The 24,900-nt window shown below is 49.2% G+C and overlaps 2 protein-coding genes across 2 annotated transcripts; both read left to right on the plus strand.

Moving 5' to 3' along the window:
• Positions 1–6,271: 6,271 nt before the first annotated feature.
• On the plus strand, positions 6,272–8,387 carry LOC101446966 (gap junction gamma-3 protein). Its single transcript, XM_004458368.5, has 2 exons — positions 6,272–6,383; positions 7,517–8,387. Exon 2 carries the CDS (start codon positions 7,523–7,525, stop codon positions 8,276–8,278), a length of 756 nt encoding a protein of 251 aa, XP_004458425.1. The 5' UTR covers positions 6,272–6,383; positions 7,517–7,522; the 3' UTR covers positions 8,279–8,387.
• Positions 8,388–9,339: 952 nt separating this feature from the next.
• On the plus strand, positions 9,340–14,544 carry AZGP1 (alpha-2-glycoprotein 1, zinc-binding). Its single transcript, XM_004458370.5, has 4 exons — positions 9,340–9,499; positions 11,134–11,394; positions 12,826–13,101; positions 13,957–14,544. The coding sequence occupies exons 1-4, from the start codon at positions 9,433–9,435 to the stop codon at positions 14,295–14,297; spliced, it is 945 nt and encodes a 314-aa protein (XP_004458427.1). The 5' UTR covers positions 9,340–9,432; the 3' UTR covers positions 14,298–14,544.
• Positions 14,545–24,900: the final 10,356 nt, after the last annotated feature.

Here is a 24,900-nt window from a genome sequence, read left to right on the forward strand (position 1 = left end):
ATTTTAAACAAAAGCTTGACTCAGGCCTCAAAAGTTTTTACAGCTTTGGCAAAAACATAAATGAATAACATCAAACATGAAATAAATAATATGAAACATAATAAAACAACATGCGTAACAAAATTAAATATGAAAATGAAAACTAGAGATGAAATCGATACCACGGGCACCGCATGGGGCGGACGTCAGGCCAGCTGACAGCTTGTGGGCTCAGGAGACACCAGGTCGAGAATAAAAATACAAACAGCCAAAAAACAGAGCCGGGTAGCCTCCTGGAGGTGGCCTACAAGGTGCAAGAGTCCATCAAGTCCAACAAAGAAACCCCAGCTTGAGTCCCCGTGGCCCCGGCAGCCCTGAGCACCGAGCAGAAGTGGGGAGCAGGGGCCCCGGAAGGGGGGCTGCTGAGGGATCGCCCGGCTCGGCTCCTCTTCTCCTCGCCAGGGCTGAGGCAGGCGAGGGGCAGGGAGCCTCGAGGACAGGGCACAGAGCGGGAGACGGCCCCGTGAAGGACGAGAGGAGGGCTTGGAGGCCTGCGACGGCCTTCCTCAGAATCCGACGTGACCCACCAAAAGTACTTTCCAGAGCTCGGGTTCGAAGCAAGGCAGGGGAGGGGAAGGACCGTGGCTACTCCACTCCTGAGACGCAGGGAAGGGCCCGAGTGCGGATTCTGCCCTTGCTCCGAGCTCTTCAAGGAGAAGCCGGCCTGGAGAACCCCCACAGACCTTTAGCTCCCTCAGGGTCTCATGGGGTTTTTCTTGCACATTATGGGGTGGGCAATCCATGGCAATTCTATCTTTGACAGACTGATCTTGTTTAGAAAGGAGAAAACTAAATAACTCAGAAGGAAAAAAAACAAAATTTTAAAAACCACATTGATATTTCGAAGCAAAGTATGACCCTTTGACCAAACAAAGAAACAACAAGTGACAGGATGAAATTTCAGATCAATGTGGAAACCCAAAGGTCAACATGAACAGGGCAGGGCTAAGGCAGACAGAACGGAGATCTGGCTTCCCCTAGAAAAGAGGGGGGGGGCAGGGGGCAGGAGGGGGCTCTGGCCAGGTAGAGAAGAGGAGGGGTGCGGAGTCACTCAGACCCCAGAGACAACTTCCTGGAGGGATTCCGATTTCAGAGCTGCTGGGAAGGCCTGCAATAGCTAGCTAAGCTTCTATAGACTTATTGTGATTCTAGCAATGGAAGAAATCGTATCACTGATGTGGAGACAGTGGCCACAGGAGTTGCTAAAGGCAGGGAGAGGGAAAAAGAGGCGTAATATGGGGGCATTTTCGGGACTTGGGATTGTCCTGAATGACATTGCAAAGATAGATAAAGGCCATTATATATCCTGCTATAACCTACAGAATGGAGTGGGAGAGAGTGTAAACTACAATGTAAATTATAATCCAATCTGTGTGGCAATGCTCCAAATGTGTTCATGAATTGCAATGAATATTCCACACTAATGAAAGAAGTTGTTAATGTGGGCAAGGGTGGGAAGTGTGGGGAGTGGAGCATATGGGAATCCCTTATATTTTTGTGTGTGTAACATTTTGTGTAATCTAAGCTATCTTTTTTAAAAAAAGCTTGCAATATAGCTCAAGTGGTTGGGTGCCTGCTTCCCATGTATGAGGTCCTGGGTTCATTCCTGGTACCTTCTAAAAAATAAATAAATAAATATATATATATAATATAAAATAAAATAAAAAGCTTGCCAAAAAGGGGTAGGATGAGTGTGCCCAGTTGGGCTTGAGAGAGTGATGACAGCAGGTCACAGGGTATGAAAAGGAGGTGACCTGAGAGCCACAGGGCATTGGGCTGCATCAGGGCACCACAGGCTCTGCCTGGCCTCAATCCAGGGGCCTAAAAGGGGCCCAAGAGAAATATATGGAGGTCTTACCACAGACACTTGTCTGCATGGCTGAACCTGCTGGCAGGACTAACTTCAAGTGCAATTTGAAGATGCCCCATGCTGGGAGAGCTTCAATGTCATAAATTATCTCTGCCTTTATCAACTCCTCTGCCACTTTATTTTTATTATTATTATTATTTAAGATTTATTATTTATTTCTCTTCCCTCCACCCCCCCCCCCAGTTGTCTGCTCTCTGTGTCCATTCGCTGTGTGTTCTTCTGTGTTCGCTTGTATTCTTGTCAGTGGCATGGGGAATCTGTGTCTCTTTTTGTTTCATCATCTTGCTACATCAGCTCTCCAAGTGTGTGGCGCCACTCCTGGGCAGGTTTTCTCACGCTGCGCAGCTCTCCTTACGGGGCACACTCTTTGGGTGTGGGGCTCCCCTAAGCAGGGGACACCCCTGCATGACATGGCACTCCTTGCGTGCATCAGCACTGCACGTGGGCCAGCTCATCACACGGGTCACGAGGCCCTGGGTTTGAACCCTGGACCTCCTGTGTGGTAAGTGGATGTTCTATTAGTTGAGCCAAATCCACTTCCCTCCTTTGCCACTTTAGAACATGTCACTCTGTACCTGGGGGAGCCTCTGCAATCAGTTCATCGGCCCCCAAGGGCGCATGGGTAGACCTATGTTTCCATAAACTGGCTTCCCTGTCTCCTATGTGTTTTGTTCTATTTTATTTGTTAAAAATTATTCTGGGAATAGTTGGCAAAAAAAAAAAGTAGACAGCAAAAAAAGGTTAAGAACTGCTGTCCTGGTTGACTAGGGCATGCAGACAACACAGGACTGGTAAAAAGCGGCATATTACAGTACCACTAGTTACACATGGCACAGAGGGTAAGGTCGGAGCTCAGCTCCTTGCTGAGGGCCACATCAGGGCAGGGCAGAGCCTTCCACAGGACATTCTTAGGGGCTCCTCGAATTTTGGAAATGGGAACTTTCTGCTTCACTATTAAACTCTGAAAGGCTCTGACCTACAAATCACACTGGATGAAAACAATCCCCACCTAAAGAATGGCATCCCCTTTGCCATAATTTATTTGCTCCATATCTGCAGTTCTCACCTAATACTCCTAAAACTAAATAACCGAGTGGTTGAGCTTTCTTCTTTCTCACAGCTCTCACTTGCTGTGGTTCAAGGACTCATGTTTGGCTTTGAACTTCAACTGGCAGTGCCTACCAAAAGAACTAGTGACAAAAGAATGCCCCCTTAACAAAATGTGTCCATTTGGGAATGCGTTTCAGTGGCAAGGGATAGCATACTTGACTAAAGATGGCTTAAACATTAAGAGGCTATTTTTTCTCACATGGTTCCTCACCAGCTCTGGGCCAGTTTTTCTGATTTTTTTTTCTTGCCCCCTACTTGTCATAAAATGGTTGCAGCAAGTTTTGGGATCCCATCCTCACGAACTGTGTTCAAAGCCTAGAAGCTAGGAGAGGGCAGGTGGGTAAGACCATGACCAAACGTCCTTCTTCCTCCCACAATGCCAGCCTTTTCCACTAGAGGGAAAACTTTCTGAAAAAGCACCCCCCACCTCTCACCTCAGCAGCTTCCCTTCACATCTCACTAGCTCTATGCATACCCTGGGATGAATCCTGCTTTCCTGAAATCAGGAATGTTCTGTCAATTCCTGAAATATCAGAGGTAACTTTACAGCAAAAAAATATAATAATAATAAGAGGGAAGAGAAAATTGTCTTCTTGACAGGCAAACCACATAGATTAATGTAAAAAAGCAGTCACCATAATCATAGGGACAACAGAGCATTCTCACGAAGGTCAGGAATACAACAAGAATGATCAGTTCACTATTCTTCAGTTTTACTCTGGAAGTTCTAGTTAATTCCTTAAGACAAGAGAAAATGAGAAGCTTTGGTATTAAATATAATGAAATTGATAATACAACAGATGATGCATTTTCCTAATGAGAAAACCATTGGCAAATGCACTAAGATACATAAGAGAATTCAGAAATGTGGATGGCAAATAAAAATACGAAAATAGATAGATTTCCTATATGCCAACAACAAATCTTTAGTAAATATTGATGAAAAAAGCAACATACTCACAATAGCATTAAAAAGTATAAAATTCCTAGGAATGAATGGACATTTCCTCAGGGTTGATGAGACTTTAGTGTCCTGGTTTAGATAAGTTATTCTTTTCTTTTCTTTTTTTTTTTTTTAATTATTTTAGGGTAATGGGTATATTCCTTTTAAAAAATTTTTTTTGTCTTTATTTATTTTTTTAATATTACATTAAAAAAATATGAGGTCCCCATTTACCCCCTACCCCCCTCATTCCTCTCCTCCCCCCCATAGCAACAATCTCCTCCATCATCATGAGACATTCATTGCATTTGGTGAATACATCTCTGAGCACTGTTGCACCTCGTGGTCAGTGGTCCACATCATAGCCCACACTCTCCCATGTTCCACCCAGTGGGCCATGGGAGGACATACAATGTCTGGTAACTGTCGCTGCAGCATCACCAGGACAACTCCAAGTCCCGAAAATGCCTCCACATCTCATCTCTTCCTCCCATTCCCCACACCCAGCAGCCACCATGGCCACTTTCTCCACACCAATGCCACATTTTCTTCGATTACTAATCATTACAGTTCATGAATAGAATATCAGTAAGTCCACTCTAATCCGTATTCTATTCCTCCATCCTGTGGACCTTGGAATGGTTGTGTCCACTCCACATCTATACCAAGAAGGGGCTTAGATTCCACATGGATGCTGGATCCAATCCTCCTACTTTCAGTTGTAGGCACCCTTGGCTCCATGGTGTGGTGGTTGACCTTCTTCAACTCCATGTTAGCTGAGTGGGGTAAGTCCAATAAACCAGAGTGTAGGAGCTGAAGTCTGTTGAGGCTCAGGGCCTGGCTATCACATGATCAGTCCAGAGATTCAGGTCCCCCGGATATATATTAAACCCCAGCACCAACTACAGTTCTGGTAAAAGTAACATGAGAGGCTTGTGAAAAAAGATCACATCTGAGTCCAGCTCCATCACACAGAAACACAAACTCCAAAGAAATGCCAACTGACATGGCACTGAATTCCATCTGCCATGACCATAGAACCTGTGGGTCTCTGTAACCCTCAGAAGAACCAATACCCGGGGTTGTATCTACTTTATCTGTCTCTGAGACTCTACTGAGGTGTGCATAAGGGCAACCCCTCTGATAACCTCCTAGCTCTTTTTGGAGACTCATAGCCATATAAACTCATTTGTCCTTTCCAATTCCCCCTTGATTCAGGTCAAAAAGCATTTTTAACTCCGGGTATTATATGTAGACTGAGATATTCTGCTGATCCAAGTTGACCCTTTTATTCAAGGTCATTTTCTAGTTACATCATCAGCTGGTTCTTGGTAGTAATCCCTTGGCACCAGGGAGGCTCATCCCCGGGAGTCATGTCCCACGCTGGGGGGAAGGCAATGCATTTACATGCTGAGTTGGCTTTGAGACTGGCCACATTTGAGCAACATGGAGGCTCTCAGGAGGTAACTCTTAGGCACCCTGCAGCTCTAGGCCTTGTTCTTATTTCAGGTGCACAGGTTCATAAACATAGTCATTAGTATCAAGGGCTCATTGTTGGACCTTCATTCTTTTTTGGTCTTTGCGGTTGCACTCGGGGGATTGTTGTTGTTCCTTTAGGGACTGTGATAGAGCTCCCCTAGCTAGGAACTCAGCACTCCTTCAGTTGTTTTTAATTGTAGCCACTATGAAAATATCCAAACATTTTTATGTACCCTGGATATGCACCCTGTAGAACTCCTTGCCAACCATGTGTCCCGTTATTCTTTTCTAACCAACGACCCAACTTTAGCCTAATCCTCCTGCCTCAGCTCAAAGCTGCCTCCTACCCAGGCCTCCTTTCTGCACAGGCAATGTTAGGAGCCACTTGTGGTAGCTCGAGAAGTGATGGGGACATAAGAATTGGCAATAGCCAGTGTTGACCATTTTTTCCAGAAGGTCTGCTAGGAATTGAAGACCAGAGAACAGTGGTAGCTGGAATGATACAGCTATGCTTGGAGGCAGAGGCCACCTGGTTAGGCACGGACCTGGGGGCCACATCTTGCACGCTGGCCAGGGCCCTCCATGCATGGGCTCTGAGATGACACCACTTCTGCTCTCAAACAGGCCATCCCCTCCCTGGTGCCCTCCCTGCCACCCACACAGACTCCCACAGGAATTCTCTAGCCTGCCCCCTTCCCAGGAAAACTCCTCTTCCCAGGAAACCCTGATTCTGCTGCCTTCAAAAACCGCTGGGCCAGGTGACCTCTAGCTGCAGTGCTTCTTCCTCTGACAAAGGCTGCCTGGAAGGGAAAGTGAAGGGGGAGGAAGCGGGTGGTGGCAGGAGAAGCCCCTGGGAAGAGCCAGCTCTAGTGTGCTCTGGAGTGAGGACGCTTCCACCGCCCGCTTCCACCCGTGTGCTGAAGCCCCCACTCAAGCCTCCAGGTGAGTGCCCCGAGCAGGGAGCAGGGAGGAGGCACCAGGATGGGGTCAAGGGTTCCTGGGAGCAGTTTCTTGATGTTGTCTCTCCTTCCCTAGACTTGGTCATTTGAGATCCTTCCATGTTCTTCTAGCTCTTTCCTTTCTCCAAGATGGATCTAACTTCCATTCTGGATTTCCTTGCTATTTGTAAATTTCATCTGGACTACCTGTTCATATCTGTGTGCCTCTGAGCCTGAATTTTATTTATGGTTCCTGTACGTCTTAAATAGATCTTACATCCCATTGCATTTTGGGTTTTTTTTGTTGGTTTTTTTTTAAAAGATTTATTTATTTATTTAATTCCCCCCCTCCCCCAGTTGTCTGTTTTCTGTGTCTATTTGCTGCGTCATGTTTCTTTGTCCGCTTCTGTTGCCATCAGTGGCATGGGAAGTGTGGGCGGTGCCATTCCTGGGCAGGCTGCACTTTCTTTCGCGCTGGGTGGTTCTCCTTACGGGCGCACTCCTTGCGCGTGGGGCTCCCCTACGCGGGGACACCCCTGCGTGGCAGGGCACTCCTTGCATGCATCAGCACTGCGCATGGGCCAGCTCCACACGGGTGAAGGAGGCCCGGGGTTTGAACCGCGGACCTCCCATGTGGTAGATGGACGCCCTAACCACTGGGCCAAGTCCGTTTCCCCTCATTGCATTTTGAAGACCCTAAGCAGATATCTTCCAAATGTTTTGCTTTTTTGGTTTTGTTTTTACAGAAGTTTCCAGGGATATGCTTCCTCTGAGGTTCTGTGGAAACGAATGCTCTCTTTATTGACAGTCCCATTCTAATGGGACATTTTTCCTCTGTTGATGGGGACAGATCTGTCATCACCAGTCAGCAGGGCGGATGCCTCGGACCACCTGTCTCCCAAGGGAGGTGACCTGTCTCGCAGGCACAGACCTGGTGGGGAGTCCTGGTCCCCGAAACAGGCTGGAGGGGCGTCTCCCCAGCAGTTCTTCCTTGGGGACTGCAGGGCACAAAGGGCCGCAGCCCACCGGGCACGGGAGGGAGAACAGCGTTGCTGGTGGACGCAGCACGGTCCTGCCCGCAGCCCTGGCCCCCGCTGAAGTCACACCACCACTCGGTCCTCTCGCCCTCTGCCCCAGGCCAGGATGAGCGGGCGCCTCCTGAGGCGGCTGCTGGCCGAGGAGAGCCGCCACTCCAGCCCCGTGGGGCGCCTCCTGCTGCCCGGGCTCCTGGGCTTCCGCGTGGCGCTGCTGGCTGCCTGCGGGCCTGGGGTCTTCGCCGACGAGCAGAGCGAATTCCAGTGCAGCACCCAGCAGCCCTTGTGCAAGGCCGCCTGCTTCGACGCCCTCCAGCCGCTCTCCCCGCTGCGCTTCTGGGCCTTCCAGGTGGCGCTGGCGGCTGTGCCCGGCGCCCTCTACTTGGCCTTCACCCTGTACCACGTGCTCTGGCACTGGGAGGAACTGGAAAAGGCGAAGGAGGAGGACACGCTGGCCGTCGAGGGGGATGGTGGCCGAGCGGCTGCCGGGTCCAGGGGCCGCAGGCTGCTCTGGGCCTATGTGGCACAGCTGGGGGTTCGGGTGGTCCTGGAGGGGGCCACCCTGGCGGGGCAGTACCACCTCTACGGGTTCCACGTGCCGCTCATCTTCCGGTGCAGTAGATTCCCCTGCCCCCACATGGTGGACTGCGTGCTCCCCCGCCCCTCAGAGAAGTCCCTCTTCCTGCAGGCCATGTTTGGGGTCAGCGGGCTCTGTCTCTGCCTCACCCTTTTGGAGCTTGTGCTGGGTCTGCGGAGGTGGTGGAGGCCCCTGGGGAAGTTTCTAGGTGTGTCTTTGTCCTCCAGCCACTACCCTGTCCCGGGCTACACAAAGAGCCTCAGCAGCGCCCCCAGCCCCTGTGCCTGAGCGGCCTGGGGGTCCCTGGAGGCCACGCACCCCAGCCCCAGCGAACAGGGGGGCAGCCCACGGCCTCCCCCATGGCTGCGGCCAGGAGGACGGAGCCTGTCCCCCACACGCCCCCCAGATTCTGGTGGACAATGATGCTGCGTCTCTGCCAGGTGCGGAGCAGGCAGGGGAGGCGAGCCAGGTGTGCTGGCAGGAGACCTGCCCTGCACAGGTGGGGCCCTGAGACTGGTCACCTGGAGGGAGAAGAACAGAACGGATGAAGAGGAGAAACTAGAAACTGTCCTGCAGGCCAGAGAGAGACGGACCCGCAGAGAGGAGGGACGCGGCGGGATGTCTGTCTTGGCAGTCGATGGCTTGGCAGTGTCCGGCCCGCTGCCCCTAAGGCTGTCCTCCCTCGCTTGGGTAGCGTAAGATCCCACGTGTCCACTCAATAAACGTCCCTATTTGCTCTCACCGCCTTGGCTGGGTTCCGTTTCTTGTTCCCAATGAATACCTGACATGCACCCCCTGGTGTAAAGGTGTGGGGTTGTGAGAAAAAGAACCTGGAACCAGGCGTGGCATCCAGACCTGCAGCGGGCACGAGTGCACCATGGCACAGAAGCTCCTCAGATGGACAACTAGGCATTCTGCTGTCCCCTGGGTCTGGTGAAGCCCAGACACGTTGTTCTTGTGATGAAAGGCTTTGCTCTTCGGAACGCAAAGTTCCAGAAGCCAACTGGTCTCCCTCTGGAGATTTGGCTACATCTTAGAAAAAGCCCCACTGCCGTCTCTGCCGCCTTGATTCACTGAAACACAGGCACCTTCTCATCAGCTTCAGGAGAAAGAGGCTGCAGGGGAGGTGGAGAAGAGCTGAGCGCCCCGCTTCCCCTGCAGAGCGCCTCCCTTTCTGACCCTCCTGTCTGTCGACGCGCTGATCACAACCCCTGGCCAGCCTGGCTCGTGCGCTTTGCCAGCAAGCCCTTTGGCTGGGTGTTTTTCTTTTTCGTCACGGTCAGGGCAGAGGCCCGTCTGGCACTGTCATTGGCCTGTGGATTCACCTCCCCTGGGCTGGGCTCCAGGCCAAGCCGTTCCCAGCAGCGCCCCTGGGTCCAGCTCCAGGAAGTCTGCTGCGAGGCCCAGGATCCAGAGAAGCCCAGCGCCGTCCAGCCGGCACGATGGTGCCTGTCCTGCTGACCCTGCCGCTGCTCCTGGGGTCCACCGTCCCCCAGGACACCCCAACCCGTGAGTGGGGAAGGCAAGGGCTGGGTGCTGGGGCAGAAAGGGAGGGCAGGTGAGGAACAGGGTGAACGGGCCGGGAGGAGGGCCCCGGAGGCAGCCTGGATCCCCCTAAGTATCATCGTAGTAACGTGTACCCAAGGCTGTCCGCTAACTCGGCTCACGCACTTCTAGAGGCACTCAAGGAACCTTCGGACTCTAGCGAAATAAGACTTTAAGGAATCCATGCTCTCAAACCCTTAGTTTAGAGATTTAAACAGCAACCACAACAAAAGGCAGGACACAGTGAGGTGAAATGACCTGCGTGGGTTGACATCCAAGCTGGGGCAGGAAGCCCAAAGCCGAGGCTCTCCCCTCTGCCCTCCCTCCTTCCATGGCCACATGGACCGGCCTGATTCTGAGGGAGACACAGTGACCCCAGGGGCCAATGTCGAGGCCAGTTAACTGGAGAGATGGTTCTAGAAGGAAACACATGCACACTCGCACACGTCTGCAGTGGGCCCGGAGGTGAGTGCCTGGGAGAAAGGCGGCTGCAGCTTGGGAAAAGCCAAAGTCAACTCCAAGGAAGGGAGTGAGGCTGTTTATGTAAGAAATTTCCAGGAGTAGGTGTAGCTCAGTGGTTGAATTCCTGTGTCACATGTACAAATTCCTGGGTTCAATCCCCAGTACCTCCTATAAAAAACAAACAAAAAACTATGTAAGAAATTTTCAAGATGAATTGGAAGCTGATGATCTCTAAACTCTGTGAGTTTAAAATTGGTTATATTGATTAACTGTCTGCAAGTACATGCTGTTAGTTTTCTAAGAACTTTGTTTGGAAACTAATTAGCAAGAATACTTTCAGTACTTGAACTGGGAATCTGCCCTCTGACCCCCACCTCATTAACCCCCTTTAGCACCCTGTGTGTAACAACTGGGATTAATTACAGATGAGAGGAATAGCCCCACAGTACCTGCCTCCTGCCTCCTACCAAAATTTAAGAACCTGCCCCGGGAATTCTGAGACCTATCCTGGTCTTATCCCTTGCAGATCCCACCTGGAGCATTTCCTGAGTTTTCTTGTAAATTTTCATCCTCCACGTTCTATCTGTATTTGTCAGGTTAGGCCAGGTTATGCTCCAATAACAAAGAAGGCTCTTAGTGACTTCCCCCATCACAGGGGAATTCTCTCTCAAGTGTGCTCATGAAGATTGGGCAACTTTCCTCTCCTCCAGGGGAGACTCAGGGAAATGGACTGCTCCCATTGCAAGGCTCTTCCCCTCCTCCTGTGGCCTTCAGCCATCACCCAAAGGCAAGTGAGGCCCAGAAGGCTAGACAGCTGCTCAGGGCCTGGGGCCAGGAGAAGCCCATCTCTTCCACGCACCGTCCCTTTTGCCACAACTCTTTCACACAGTCCCAATGGAGCTACAAGGAGGCTGAGAAACATTGTCTTCTTCTGTGCCAAGAAGAGGAAGCAATGTGGTGCAGTCACATCGTGGTCGCTGAAATGTCATCTTCAGAAGAAATGTGGAGCCCGTTCTCTCCAGGGAGCCGGTGCTGGTGTGAGCCTGGCAGCAGGGGAGAAGGAGACCCTGGGACCGTCACACAGTGGGGCTCTCCCGGCCAGACCCCACACCTCAAAGTCCTCTCCTCTTTCACAGGATCTTACTCTCTGACCTTCCTCTACACGGGGCTGTCCAGGCCGACCAAAGGCCTCCCCAGGTTTCAGGCCACAGCCTTCCTCAATGACCAGGCCTTCTTCCGCTACGACAGTAAAAGCCAAAAGGCTGAGCCCCTGGGCCCCTGGAGCCAGGTGGAAGGCATGGAGGACTGGGAGAAGGAGAGCCACCTTCAGAAGGCCAGGGAGGAGATCTTCATGGCGACCCTGGATGACATCGTGGACTATTACAAGGACAGCAGAGGTCAGTGAGCTGTGGTCTTAGCTCTGAGGCAGCCCCGCGATGGTGAGAGGAGGGGTCGGTGGGAGGAGCAGTCCCCACCCAAAGGAGGAAAGGGGGCACAAGCAGAAGTCCACAACATGCCTGCATCACCCCACCCACCACACACCTGCTTTCCTCCTTCCTCGTCACTTCCCCACCCTCATTCCACCGCCACTCACCCAGGAAGTGATGTCAGAGACAGGTGCTTTCTGACCTCTCAGCTCTCCACCTTTGGCAGGTGGATCCCACCTGAAAAGGTATCAAGTTCACCTCCACCATCAGGGAGGTGGGGTGGAAAAGTGCTCCCGCCTTGGAGTCTTCAGACTTGAGTTCAAATCAGGTCTACCCCAGTCATTAGCAGGTTGGCATCGAACAAGTTGATTATCTGGGCCACATTTGCAAAAAACTGGAGTGTTAAAGCCTGCCTCGCAGAGCTGTCCTGAGAATGAAATTGAATGCACCTTCTCTATTTAAATTCTAAGCAAGAGGGAAGGGTCCATCTTGACGCCCCATGACCCCATTCCCAGAATAGTATGGAGCCAACAATACATTCTAAAGAGATGTTGGTTGAATTACAAGACAGAAAGCACCTAGCACAAATCACAGCCCATGCAAGGGGCTCAGTAAGTGTTAGATTCAAAACCACAGGCTGTTAGATAACGTGCACATCACATTCACAGTAACCCTGTCCAATAGGCCCCTTTGTCTTCCCCATTTCAGACAGGAGGAACTGACGTATGGGGGCTTCATGGCTCAAGTTCATGCAACAAGCAAAGTGAAGGATGGTGGAAGTGCTGGGATTTGAGCCAGACAGCCTGACTTTGGAGGCTATGCTAATACCAATAATTGGTATTGGACAAACACCTACTTTAGCATAATCAAAATGAAGAGCTTGTGCCCGCCTTCCCTAGGGGTCCATTTCTGAGAGTTGGTGCGAATGGGAGGGGAGGGGGAGCTTTAGAGATTTGGGATACAGATGGCAAGCATGCTAAATGGGGACGGTGGTCACTGGTTGGTATCAACTTAGAATTGTGATAAAAGGAGGCATTCCTGTAAACTCTGTAAAGTCAGATCTAATTTCTATTTAACTTGAAAATGCCCTTCAGTCTGGTTGAGTTGGGTACCTAAGAACCCACAGTATATTCCAGTAAATAAGCTTCATTCCATGAGTCGATGCAGGAGGGCTTGTAGCATCCATCGTCCATAGCTCTCTTAAGTCCCCCAGCTGGAAAGAACACATCTCACCTCAGACAGGCGTAAAACACCAAACCAGAGGGTTCCCTCTCTGCCTACTGCCAGGGAAAAGGGATGGCATGCTGAGACATCAAAGCCCTTTCCTCTGTCTGGTTGCAAATGGTGGGACAGGAGCCGCTGTCAGGCTGGTGACTTCCTGGGGGGTGGGGGGCGGGCCAGGGTCTCACACCTTCCAGGGAATGTTCGGGTGTGCACTCTGGAATAGCACAAGCACTGGCGCGTTCTGGAGGTATGCCTACGATGGGCAGGACTTCATCGAGTTCAACCAAGAAATCCCAGCCTGGGTGCCCTTGGACCCAGCTGCCCTGAGCACCAAGCGGAAGTGGGAGGCAGAAAAGGTCTACGTGCAGCGGGCCAAGGCCTACCTGGAGGAGGAGTGCCCTGAGATGCTGCAGAGGTACCTGAGGCACAGCAGTTCTCTCCTGGACCGACAAGGTACGTGTGCTTTCCTTTGTCCCGCTCCTCGACGCTGGGCTGGCGAGACCAAGCGGATCTCCAGCTCGGGGCCTGGGGGAACAGCTCAGGCTGCTCCCATCCATCCCTGGAGATCCCTTAGTGCCTTCAGCTTCAGCTTCTGGCAGGACAAGATGTGGTCCAAAGAGAGCACTCATCGTCAAGTTTCAGGAAGGATGAGCTGCCCGGTCAATGGTGGGACTTCCCCAAATAATACCCAGTTTACAGAAGAGGAAGCAGGAGGTCAGAGAAGATAGGTTGCACTGTCCAAAGAGGTGGGACTGGGACCCAAATTCTGTATTTCAGGTGGCAAATCTCAGGGTTGATCGCTTCAAAGATCATGCCCCCCTGGGAGGTTGTGGAGGGAACATGGAAGGATGAAAATGAGCAAGTGGTAGCAGGATTGGGTGCCCCAAGTTGAGGCTCTGACTTATGAAGTAAGGAGGATGAGGGTTGAGGGATGGAGCAGGGAAGGAGCCGATGGACAAGCTCAGGCAGGACTCAGAGGCAGGGCTGGGACGCAGGAAACATGGAGCATCAAAGCCACTCAGAGGTTCAGGAAACAAATAGAAAAGTCTGCGGGCGCATCCACAGCTTGTAGACATGGGGATCAATATGTGGGGGTGGGGGAGCGGGGAACAGCAAAGAGGAGCCACGAACATTCCATGACCCCACAGAGAAGCTCGGGGACCCCTCAGCCTTCCCAGTCCGTGGAGTTTCTTGGAGGAAGCAGATACAGAGCTCAGAGCGAACCCTCTGCAGGTGGCAGATAGCCAAGGAGACCCGAGAAGGAAGTCCACCTCACGCCCTCACTACCCGCGCTCTGTCCCTTCACAGATCCTCCCTCTGTGTCGGTGACCAGTCACGGCTCCCCAAGGACAAGCAGGACACTCAAGTGCCTGGCCTACGACTTCTACCCACGAGAAATCAGTCTGCGCTGGACTCAGGCCGGTAAAGCCCTGGAGTCGGCATCAGGCGGAGAAGTTCTTCCCAGTGGAAATGGCACCTACCAGTCCTGGGTGGTGGTGGGATTGTCTCCCCAAGACAGAGCCCCCCACTCCTGCCAGGTGGAGCACCGAGGCCTGGCCCAGCCCCTCACTGTGCTGTGGGATGAGCCCCAGGAGCTCAGGGTAAAAGTCACTAAGGACTCGGCCCCAGGAGCCACCCTCTCTGCCTGACACGAGAAAGCCAAACTTTAGAAATCACTGTCCACCTCATCGGTGCGGTCCAGGTGAGCAGTACGAGGGAAGGGCACTGGCCTCGGAGACAGAAGACCTGAGTGTCTGGCTCTGAGCTGCCCCCCACCTCCCAGATCAACTACTTCCCACAGCCTCCATTGTCTAATCTGTAAAATCAAGTTAGCAATAACCGCCTTGCCTAGCACACGATATGGAAAGATGCTTTTAAATTATGCGATTGCAAATATGTCAGTAGATCTGATCATTCGTCCTGCCCCCAAAACATTTGACCCACCTGAAGTGCTTAGGAGGATGACAATACCTTCAGACAAAGGAAGTTGTGAAGGTCCAGCAATTCCCTGTCCAGAAATTACAGTCAAAATATAGTTAGTACTCTAGTAGGGTCAACTTTTATACCCTACCACTCTGGTGTGCAAAAGAAAAGTTCCTGACTTCATTGCCTGTCACCAAACTCATGTTTCTCTTGGAATGTCACTGAAGGTTGAAAGCCCAAGGTCTTGCTTGGTATCTGTATTACCACACTCTTTTCCATTTTTAATACTCTCCAACATTTTCTCCCCTTGACAAGGCTTTGTCTCTCACCCTCGTCCTTCCCAAATGATGGCTGGGTGTAGAGAATCTGTCTTCGGTTCCTCAGTGTGGCCCCTGGAAGCAGTGTTCTTGAGCTGAGGCATCCCCTGAAGTGTGGGCATTGCAGAGCTGTTCCCTGCTGATGTCCACTGATATAGCTGTGTCCCCTCTGGTCGTATGGTTCTAGAACTCCAAGACGCCTCTACTACAAACCCCAGCCTCTCCTGTATGCAGGTCCACAGTCCTCCTTGGCTTCCTGGAAGACACTCGCCCGCCCCAGCCCCTCATCCTTCCTCACACCTTTTTGGCCTCAGGGCCACGCACCAACCATTGCTTATTTGAGAGGCTTCAGTCTCCTCAGGAAAGTTTATTCCCAGGAAGCAAGAATTGGTCCTAAAGTTCTTGGACTTCCTCCAAATCATTTTTTCACCCAAGTCACACATAGATTCAAATCCAAAGGGCAGCGCAGAACTCCTGCGTCTGTCCTTCACATGCCACTCACCCTAGCTTCCCTTCCTACCCTGTGTTTTCCCTTCTTGTGCGGCAAAAAAGTCCTCTACATCCTGGCTTCATCCTTTTCACTCCTGACTACCCTAAAGTTCAAGCTCCAAGCTGAGTTCCTCAAGGAAAGCAATCCCAGCCTTCAGATTTCTGAGATGGACATCTTAGTTTTCTTGAAAGCTGAACTTTGAAGGCTACACCTTTGCTTTTGATACTTAGGATCCCATTTGAAGGTCAAAACTGAGACATAGCTTCTTTAGTCTACCTGAAATCCACATTTATAAAAAGAAAATCCTTTCTGAATAGTGGGAGTGCTGCAGGGAAGGAAAAACAAATAGTCAAAAGGGACAAATATAGCAATGGATATTTCAAAACTTTAGACTATGACACTTGGAACAAGGGAAAAATGACATTTGACGGGATAAACTTTCAGATCGATGAGGAACTCAAAAGTCATGTTGAAAAGGGTCAACGTGAGCAGGCCATGGCCAAGGCGGGCTGGAATGTGAGATGTGGCTCCACCTGTGACAGGAGAGACGGAGCTGAGTTGAGGGGGGAGGGGCCCTCAGAAGACCCCAAGCCAGGCCAGGTGTGGGAAAGGAGGGTGGGGCACAGAGCCTCACGCACCCAGAGGGAACTTCCTGGAGGGACTTAGATCAGAGCCACTGCGAAGGCCCAAGAACGTCAGCCAAGAAGAGGTGGAAAGATTATTCTTGATGAGTTCTGAGGCAATGGCAGTGAGGGAGGGACACAAAGAGGTGACGAGAGGGAGCTGGGCCATGGGCATCACCTAGGCACATGGGCCCTACCTGCCTCAATCCAGGGAGGATAAAGGGGTCCAAGGGAACCCAAAGTGGTCTTTCCATAGTCACCTCCTGCCTGTGCTGCTGGAGTCCACCCCACAAAGTAGCAATAACACATTCTTTTTTGAGCAGAACTGACTTCAAGTGCAATTTGAGGATGCCCCACGCTGGGAGAGCCTCACTGCCACAAATTATCCCCCTTCAACCATTCCTCAGTTCCTCAGTACCACCTTTCTTTCCCTGAGAGACTCATCTGTGAATAGTTCACCAGCTACACTGGAGAGAAGGAGTGCATCTGCTTAGGCACAACAAAGACAAAAACTCCTTGCCAGGTTCAAGGCCATTTTCAAGTTGGCTGAGCTCTGCTTTTCAAGCCTCATTTCCCACTAGAACACTCTGTTCCAGGCTAATCGACCTTATGGTTCATCAAATATATTTAGTGTTTTCTTTCTATTCTCCTTGCTCATATATATGATTCATTCAAGAATTTCACATTGAGCATTTACTTTACGCTTAACTCTCTAATGAGCACTGGAGACCCAGGAGAACAAGACAAATCCAGCCCCTTTCTGTGTGGACTTTGCCCAATTCTGCTTAGGACCCTCTGCTGAGGCTCAGCTCAAATCTCACTCCCTCCCACAACCCCTGCCCTAATCAGCAAATCCAAGGTGCACTCTTCAATGCTGAGATTTCTTTCAGAAGGGAACATATGGGAAGTTTTCCAGGAAGAGATAGCATTTGAGTGAAGACAGTCTTCACACTACCTAAGGGTGCTGGGTTTCCCCACCAGCCCAGCCCATCACCACTCTCTTGATTGTTCCTTCTCATGTGGAAAGAAAGATAAAGAAAACTAAAGAATAAAAGGGAGGAGGGAGGTAGGAACAGAGTAGGGAAGGCACAGACATCATATTTGCCAATTCCTAAGTTCCAATTCAGAGATTTTCCCATTGCTTGGCTTCAGAGTTCATTTATTCATTCCACAAATACTTATTGAACATCCCTCAGTTCTAATGCATTGAGATTGGTGTTTATACAATAAAGAAATGAGCCAGAAGTGGATCATCCCAAGCAGGGATAAATAAGGTCACAAGGTGGCTTGGGTTCAAACTGCGGAGAGTTTTGGCCCATGATGGGGCTGAATGTACCAGCTGAAGGCTTTAAAGTAGAGCGGCATGATCAGTTAATGAGTACAGTGGGGTAGGGGGTGGGGGAGAGATGAACCCCAGAAAGGTCATCACTTCAAGTAGAGATAACCGCGATGGCGTTACTGGGAAGTAAAAGCCGAAGCCATCATTTCCAGGATCTTTGCTACTGTAATATCCCATCTTTGTTACTCCAGCCTCATAATATCTCTTTTCCCCATCCCCAAAGTGATGTCTGCCTCTTTTTCATTTCTAATGTAGCCATTGTCTCTGAGATCATTGATGTCATTCTGAACATAGAACTAGCATAAAACAAGAGCTCAGAATCACCACCTCTGGCCAGAGAGAGAAAGGAGATGCAACCAGAGCCTCCACTTGGACATGACACTCTCCCCTCCAGATGTTTCCCATTTTCAAATCATTTACAGAGCCATGCCAATAGCCCTTTCCACAAATGATATGATTTCTTATTAATGAGATCACACACACATACTCACATGGAGTTGAATGTTCTGTACCTTCTGCATAAAGAATATGTTCCAGGAAAAGCACTAGATCAGAGAAAACGCACAAGGAGGCCCTGTAGAGCTTCCATAGCCTGCATCTATGGAAAGTGCTCTTCCCAAGGTCACCAAACACCCCATACTATCAAAGCCAACTGATCTCTGCAGCATCTAACACTAATGAGCCTCCTTTCTCCCTCCTTTCACACATTCAACAAACATTTATTGAGCACTTATCCTGTGCCTGGGCATTGTTCTAGGCACTGGGGATATTGTTGTGGACGTGAATGAAAAACTTCCTGCTTTCATGGAATTTATATTCTAAAGGAAGGCTAGAGACCATAAATATGTAAACAAACAAAGTGGAGTGAAAAATTAAAACAGGATGATGAGACAGATGGCGACTGGGAAAAAAGCTTAAAAATAGTCCGTTCTACGAGATGACATTTGAGATCCAATGTAAATGATGCAGCCCTGGGAAGATCTAAGAAGGAAGACTCTGGAGAGAAGGTGTGGCAAATGCAAAGGCCCTGGGATAGCAAAAATCTTGGGTGTGTTCAAAAGACTCACTGAGACTGGAGCCTGAAGTACAAGAAGGGTGAGGTAAGAGATAAGAAACTGGAAAAGGCAAGAGGAGCAAGTCCAGATCAGGTAAGGCCTGGGAGACCTTGGCAAGGAGTCTAGAGCAGGGGTCGCAGCTACTGACATGACTGAAGTTTATACAGGCATCCCTTCAGCTGCTGGGAAGAGCCAAACTGAGGCAAGAGTGGAAACAGGGAGACCAGGCAGAAGTCCAGGTGAAAGGCTTGGACCAGAGAGGCAGGGGTGGAGAGGACGGTAAACAGCCAGACTCAGAATAAATTCTGGAGATCAAGCCAGCTGGCCTGGCTGAGGGATCCAAGGGGTGGTGGTGGACTGGATCTGAGCTGAGAGGGGAAGAGTGAAGTTCTTGATCCGAGTAACTCCCTGCAGCTTCTCCTCTGTAGGCCGTCCCGTCACACACGCCTGCTGCCTCAGCCTCCTCGGAAGCTCACATCCTACGGCCTCCCGTGCTGGAGGGCCTCGAGGCTTGGTCCTGGACAGTGGCCGAGTCGGGCTTCCCGTTCACCAAGCCTCGTCCTTCTACCTCCTGAACAACAGGAAGGCCACATTCCCCAGGGCCCTGGCGTCCAGGTGGGGCCATGCGTCCAGGCCACCCAGGGGACTGCAGGTGGAGGGGATGGACGCCACTTCCAGGCCTGGCCCCTGAAACCTCCCAACAACCTCCACACCCTTGGCTCTTTCTCTTCCTTCCGTAACTGGATTTTGTCCAGGTTCTTGACTATGCTGCAGAAATGAATTTCAAGAGCACATCACTGAGTTGGGCCAATAATTTATTAAGGGAGGGAGGGAAGAGAAATGGGAGAAAATAACAGATCATGGGTCTCAGGTAGAGAGGAAGGGGCTGGAACGTGATAAAGTGGGTTCATTCACAGAGCACAATTCCCCATCATAGCTTACAAATGCTGAGGTTTCACTTGCGTGTTGACCCATGCCGTGGGACATGGCAAGAGCAGGGCGTAGAAGGCCGGAACAGGGCAGGAACAGGCACCAGGACTGACACCAGGACAGGGCAAAGGCCAGAGAGCCAGACATCTTCCTGTGCTTGCGTTTTAAATCATTAATTACTCCTCCCATTTGCTAATGGTAGGGGAGGAGCTGCAGCTGTTTCCTGTTTTGATTGATTACCCCACCTAGCAATCCCCCAGGAGGGCCCCATTATAAAGCTCTTAGGGAATATCTAGGGCTTCTCCTGGCTTCTAGAGGAAATCTTGCTCTGAGTGGCAGAATCTTGTGTATGTGTGTGTGTGTGCTGGGGGGTCTTCCAGCAGTCCCCTTGGGTTTTTTTGATGTCCACTTGGACTTCTTGCCTGGTTCCACATCTATGTATTAATTCCCTATCTTACTAGCCAGCTTCATTCCCTGTTCAGAGAGTTTACACTTTTATTCTTAAAGGGGTCCTGAAGGGCGATGATCATTCTTCTGTAGCTACTTCCTGCTAGTTAGGAGCAGTAGACCCTACCTGACAAGGTGTAAAACCCTCCTGTGTTCTATCTCGGTTGGAGGAAGATGGATCTGGCATCCTGGACAGAGCTGAAGTCCCTATAGGGCTAACAATATGTTAATTCTAGAAGAAATAAACTTGATTAGAATTTTGAGAATATATGGTCTCACTAAGAGGATACTGAACCACAAAAGTAGAAAAGGCCAGGTGCTGCAAGGCTGTATATTCCTGAAGTTGGTGGGAGGCAGTATCTTCCTTGAGTTGTTTTATGCTGTTGGTTAACTCTAGGGATAGATTGCAATAGGCAACAGGGTTAGGTATAAATTGTCAATCCCTATTCTTACGGTAGAAGAGAGGAATGAAAAGAGACATTGCCCCTTTTAGTTAAGCTACAGGAGATGAAAACAGGCAAGGTTTCTTAAGGGATGTCTGGTTTGCCCTCTCCCTAGCAGTAAGCATTTAGGCTAGTGTTAGAGGGAACAGATGACTTTGACATAGACACTACTTAGCATTTTCTCTTGAAGAGGTATTTCAGGCCATCCAGGGACTGGCATTCACAGATCCCATCAGAGGCTTCTGGTGAACTGGCGCTTTCTTGGGCAGCTGACTTCACTCAGGATTAGTGCACCAAGCTGGAAATTCCTTTAACTTTCATAGCTATGGAAGTGATCAGAACTACAGAGTAAAGTTCCTTCCATTTTGGCTCTAATTGAGAATCAGGCTTGTTTTCTTGCCAAGATTTGATCAGAACCTGGTTTCTAGGCCTTGGGTGAGGAAAGATTACCCTCGGACCATCTCAAAGGGGCTAAACTGCAATGGGTCATCGCCACCTCATTTGCTGTTTCCCTTCTGGTGGGAAAACGCTTAGCCCTGGCAGAATGGCATATGGATCTGCCAGGGTCTGAGCAAGACAGGTTCTGGAATAAGGGCTAGGAGGGAGACCTGGACTAAGCATGTCTTCCACCTGTGTGGGTAAAAACTAAGAGGTCACCCCCAAGTTAACTTGGTGGCATTTTAAAATAAAAGCGCACTTGCCCCCACTGAGCTCAGGCAAGGTGGCTATTCTTTTATCTTACAGGCACATTCATTAAGTACTTTGAAAATGAAGTTTACCAGGACTTTTAACCTATTCGCTATTTCTCTGCCTATGATCTAGAACAGAAAAGATATCACCATAATCATCGGGCATCGATCTAGAATAGGAGAAATATAGGTACAGTACGTAATACTAATTAATGTACTACCCAATGCATAAATTTCTCTCTGAGCTGCAATTAATAGATTTAAGTTCCAGGTTTGCAATAGCTTACATGCTATCTCTCCATAGGAGCAGGCCATAATGTCAATTGTGGTTAAGTTCTACTCACAGTCATCTAGTGACCATTGCTCCACTTGGTATGTCCTTCACACAGCCAGCAAGCTGCAACAATGTTGACCCTAGAGAGAAGCTAGGAAGGTAGGCTCCAGTGTTCTACTAGCCTGGTGTGTAGCACCCTTCGGCACTATGAAACAGTGCCAGTCTGGAGGTGATGTCCATTGTACATCTGGCTGTATCGAGCCTTCATTGACTGCTGCAGGAGTTTGAAACTGCAACGTAGTCTCCTTTGACTTCAGGAGCACAACCAGAGATGTAGTAGATACCTTTATTGTTTTAAGGGTCAGCGACCAACCTGACCAATAACTCAAATGGAGAGGTGACCTGCAGTGTATTGAATGCCTGGATCTATTTCTGAAATCTATTTCTTGATTTTATACACTTTTTAAACACTGCCAATGCAGTGTGTAACATATCAGATGAACTTAGTTTGTAATACTTTGCTTCTTACTTCTACACTTTTACCATGAAGATATTAATTATCAGGTATTTTACTTTAGCAGTACAATAAAAACTACTTTTTCCATTTGTTTAAAATGAAAACTGAAGACTCCCATTGGAATCAAGATAATTTTTCGTTACCACCACTTGAATATGCAGATTGAGGTGGCTTCCAATAGGTTTCCTTGTTATGAAGTTACTTTTTCCCATTAATATCGATTTATGTTTTTAATTAGTAATGGTTTCTTGGAACTACCTATTTAAATGCTGCAGTTTAGAAGATGCATTTGTTAGGCCTCAAGGCAGGGCCTTTATAGATAACCAGAGATGGCATGAAGAAAACGTTAACACGAGTGTTAGGCAAACTAACACATTTATTACGTCTGCAGAGGTAAGGAGCTAAGGCCAGTCCAAAGTGATTCAGACCCGATTCCCTGTGCCGCAGTTTTACTCTTGCTTAAATATCCAAATTATTACTTAGCATTTGCTTTGATTATGCATTAGTTTTTATGCATATGGATGAACACACATAGATGGTTATATAATTGTATGATTAGCATGTTCAGGAAATCATACTTGCACATGCATTGCATGATCAAGAAAGGGGCGGACAACTCCACCCCTGGGTGGGAATTTTACTATGTTAATTAAGCAAGTTGAAGTGAGGACAGCAAGGGGCTGCTTCTGTGCAGGTCCAGCCAACTGGTTGAAGCTGGTTTTCTTACTTCATTGCTTCAACAGGATGTTCTTGATCATCAAAAGTGGAATTTGGCACAAAGAGAGGGTTGCATCTTATTACCTTCTGATTTACATACAATTCTTTTCTTTATATCCTAGCAACAGGGAGAGAAACAAGTTACTTTCAAGCATTCAGTCATCCTACATCCATCACTTTTACAAACTCTTTATAATTGACCACAATCACATAGACTGGTTAATTTACCTTAGAATACAATTAGCAAACAGTGGAATTTACTTGATGCATTTAAAAGTGGCCAGATCTACATTTCTTTAATGTAATTTCATTAGATACACTTACAATAGTAGGTTTAGGCTAAATCTACCTAATTATAATTTCAGTTATTATCCTTCTGCTATTTTATAATATAAAGGAATCTATAAATGATCTTAATTCTTACTTACAGTTTCTAGTAAGTTTTTTACTTTAAGGTGAATTCGGTACCTTTATTAACTAAGCCACAAAAATTTCCTTGGTAACACCTTTGCAAAGTTTCTCTGCTTTTCTAGCTGTTGAAGCAATACTACTTGTGACTTATACATTAAATCCACCAGCAAGCAGTATTGACATTTAACGACTCATTTTAGGTTACCTTTCACCGTTATCCAATATGTAACAGGTAAACCCCAAATCTCATTTCCAAGGCACAAGCAAACTGACAAAGTTAAACACAGATTAAAACAGAAGAGAGAATTTTATATCCTTAGCATTTCTAGGAACTCTTTGCTCTTAATTGATGGCACATGAGGTTTCCTATTTTCCAGGACAGATTTAGTAACTGGTCTGGATTTTGATCTCTAGCCACACCTTTTATAGGCACAACTGAGTTTAAACTAATGGAAGTTTGAGGTGTATTTCCTCATTTCTCTAAGGAGACACAACATGCGATTTCTGTCCTCAGATCTATCTGTCCTTCGCTTTTAAGCTGGGTTACAGGAATTCAGTGTCTTATACAGAGGCTGCTCTCAGCTATACTGTGGCCACATAGACCAGCAGGAGGCAGAATTTTCTGATTCTTGGGAAAACACTCCTATGGGGAGTTTACTGGTGGGCTAGAGACCATGCCCATTTTTCTAGGAAGAATAAAGAAGTGCTTTTTAGTCGACCGATCTGGCGTCCCAGAGTCCAAGTCGGACTAAAACGTTCACACTCCACATAATTTGGAGCTGTTGCTCTGTTCTCAGCATCCTGAGAGTTTTAATTTCAGAGCCTTGCCTACAGGCGTCCCTGTGGACGACCTACACCGTGAGGGATGCCTGAAAATCCAGAGACCAGACCTAAGCGCTCAAGCCAAATTGGTGGGAGTCGTTGCCAAACAAGCTACCTGATCTGAATTTCAGGGGAAGTTGCACTGGCCTCTGAATGGAAGGGCCCAAGGAATGGGGGCCATTCAGGTTTACTGCTCTGGTTCTCGACACCCCTACATTCCAGGGTCTGACTGTACTGTTGCCCAAACAGAAGCTCCTGAGCTCAATTTCAAGGAAAGTTTGGTTGCTCTCTGATTCCCACCACCCCAGGAATCACAGAGCCCCTGCCGCTGGGCATTTCCAGGGCCATTGTGGACTTAGAAGACAGACCAAATAGATCGGATGCCTTTCAAGACTGATATTGCTCCTCCCTCCTATTCTTCCAGAGGTCCTAGACACAGGCCTAGTTTTAGGACTTGACTGTCTAGGAGTTTCCCAGATAGACCAGCCACCATGAGGTGCAGCGGTGCTCAGAGATGTGTTCACCAAGTGCAATGAGTGTTCATGATGATGGAGGAGGTGGTTGTTATGGGGGGAGGAGTGGGGGGAGGGGGAGGGGGTAAATGGGGACCTCATATTTTTTTAATGTAACATTAAAAATAAATAAATAAAGACAAAAAAAAAAAAAAAGACATTCCAAAGCATTGTAACACAAACCTGTAATGGAAAATTCAGTAGTAGGAAGTAGGAAGGTAATCCATGAGTAAAGGTTAATTATGCTAGGGTGTCTTGGCCTGCGACCCCCCTGGGAAAGGCAACTCCCACGGCATCCTTTTGGCCCTGCCCGCCACCTTCCCACTTCATCCCAGACCAGGAGGCCGGGTGTGGTCAGCCTGGAAGGCCGGCCTGCAAAAGTGGACCCGGGCGGAGGGCCGTGGCTCTCCGCCGTTGCTGCGCTGCCCCCAGGGGAGAGGCGGGAGATGGCAATGGCAGCCAGGCCCAAGGGCAGAGCTGACGGCTGCTAACAGGGCTTGAGAAACCTGCTTGGCAGCATCTGGCGCTCTGCGGGGAACCTCTCTCTGTCTTGGCAGGACCCTGCTTTGAGCTGCTGCCCTGTGCCCCAGCCCTCCCCACTGGGGTCGGACCCTGGGCCCTTCCCTTCCGGGATTGTGTCCTGTGGGGGCCCGGAGGTGAACCCGTTTAAAATGGAGACACAAGGAAGGCATTACACGGGCCGTGGGCCGTTGTTTCACTCACCAATAAGCTCCTGGACTGGC

The sequence above is a fragment of the Dasypus novemcinctus genome, chromosome 23 (assembly GCF_030445035.2).
Source record: "Dasypus novemcinctus isolate mDasNov1 chromosome 23, mDasNov1.1.hap2, whole genome shotgun sequence".
NCBI classification, from domain to species: Eukaryota; Metazoa; Chordata; class Mammalia; order Cingulata; family Dasypodidae; genus Dasypus; species Dasypus novemcinctus.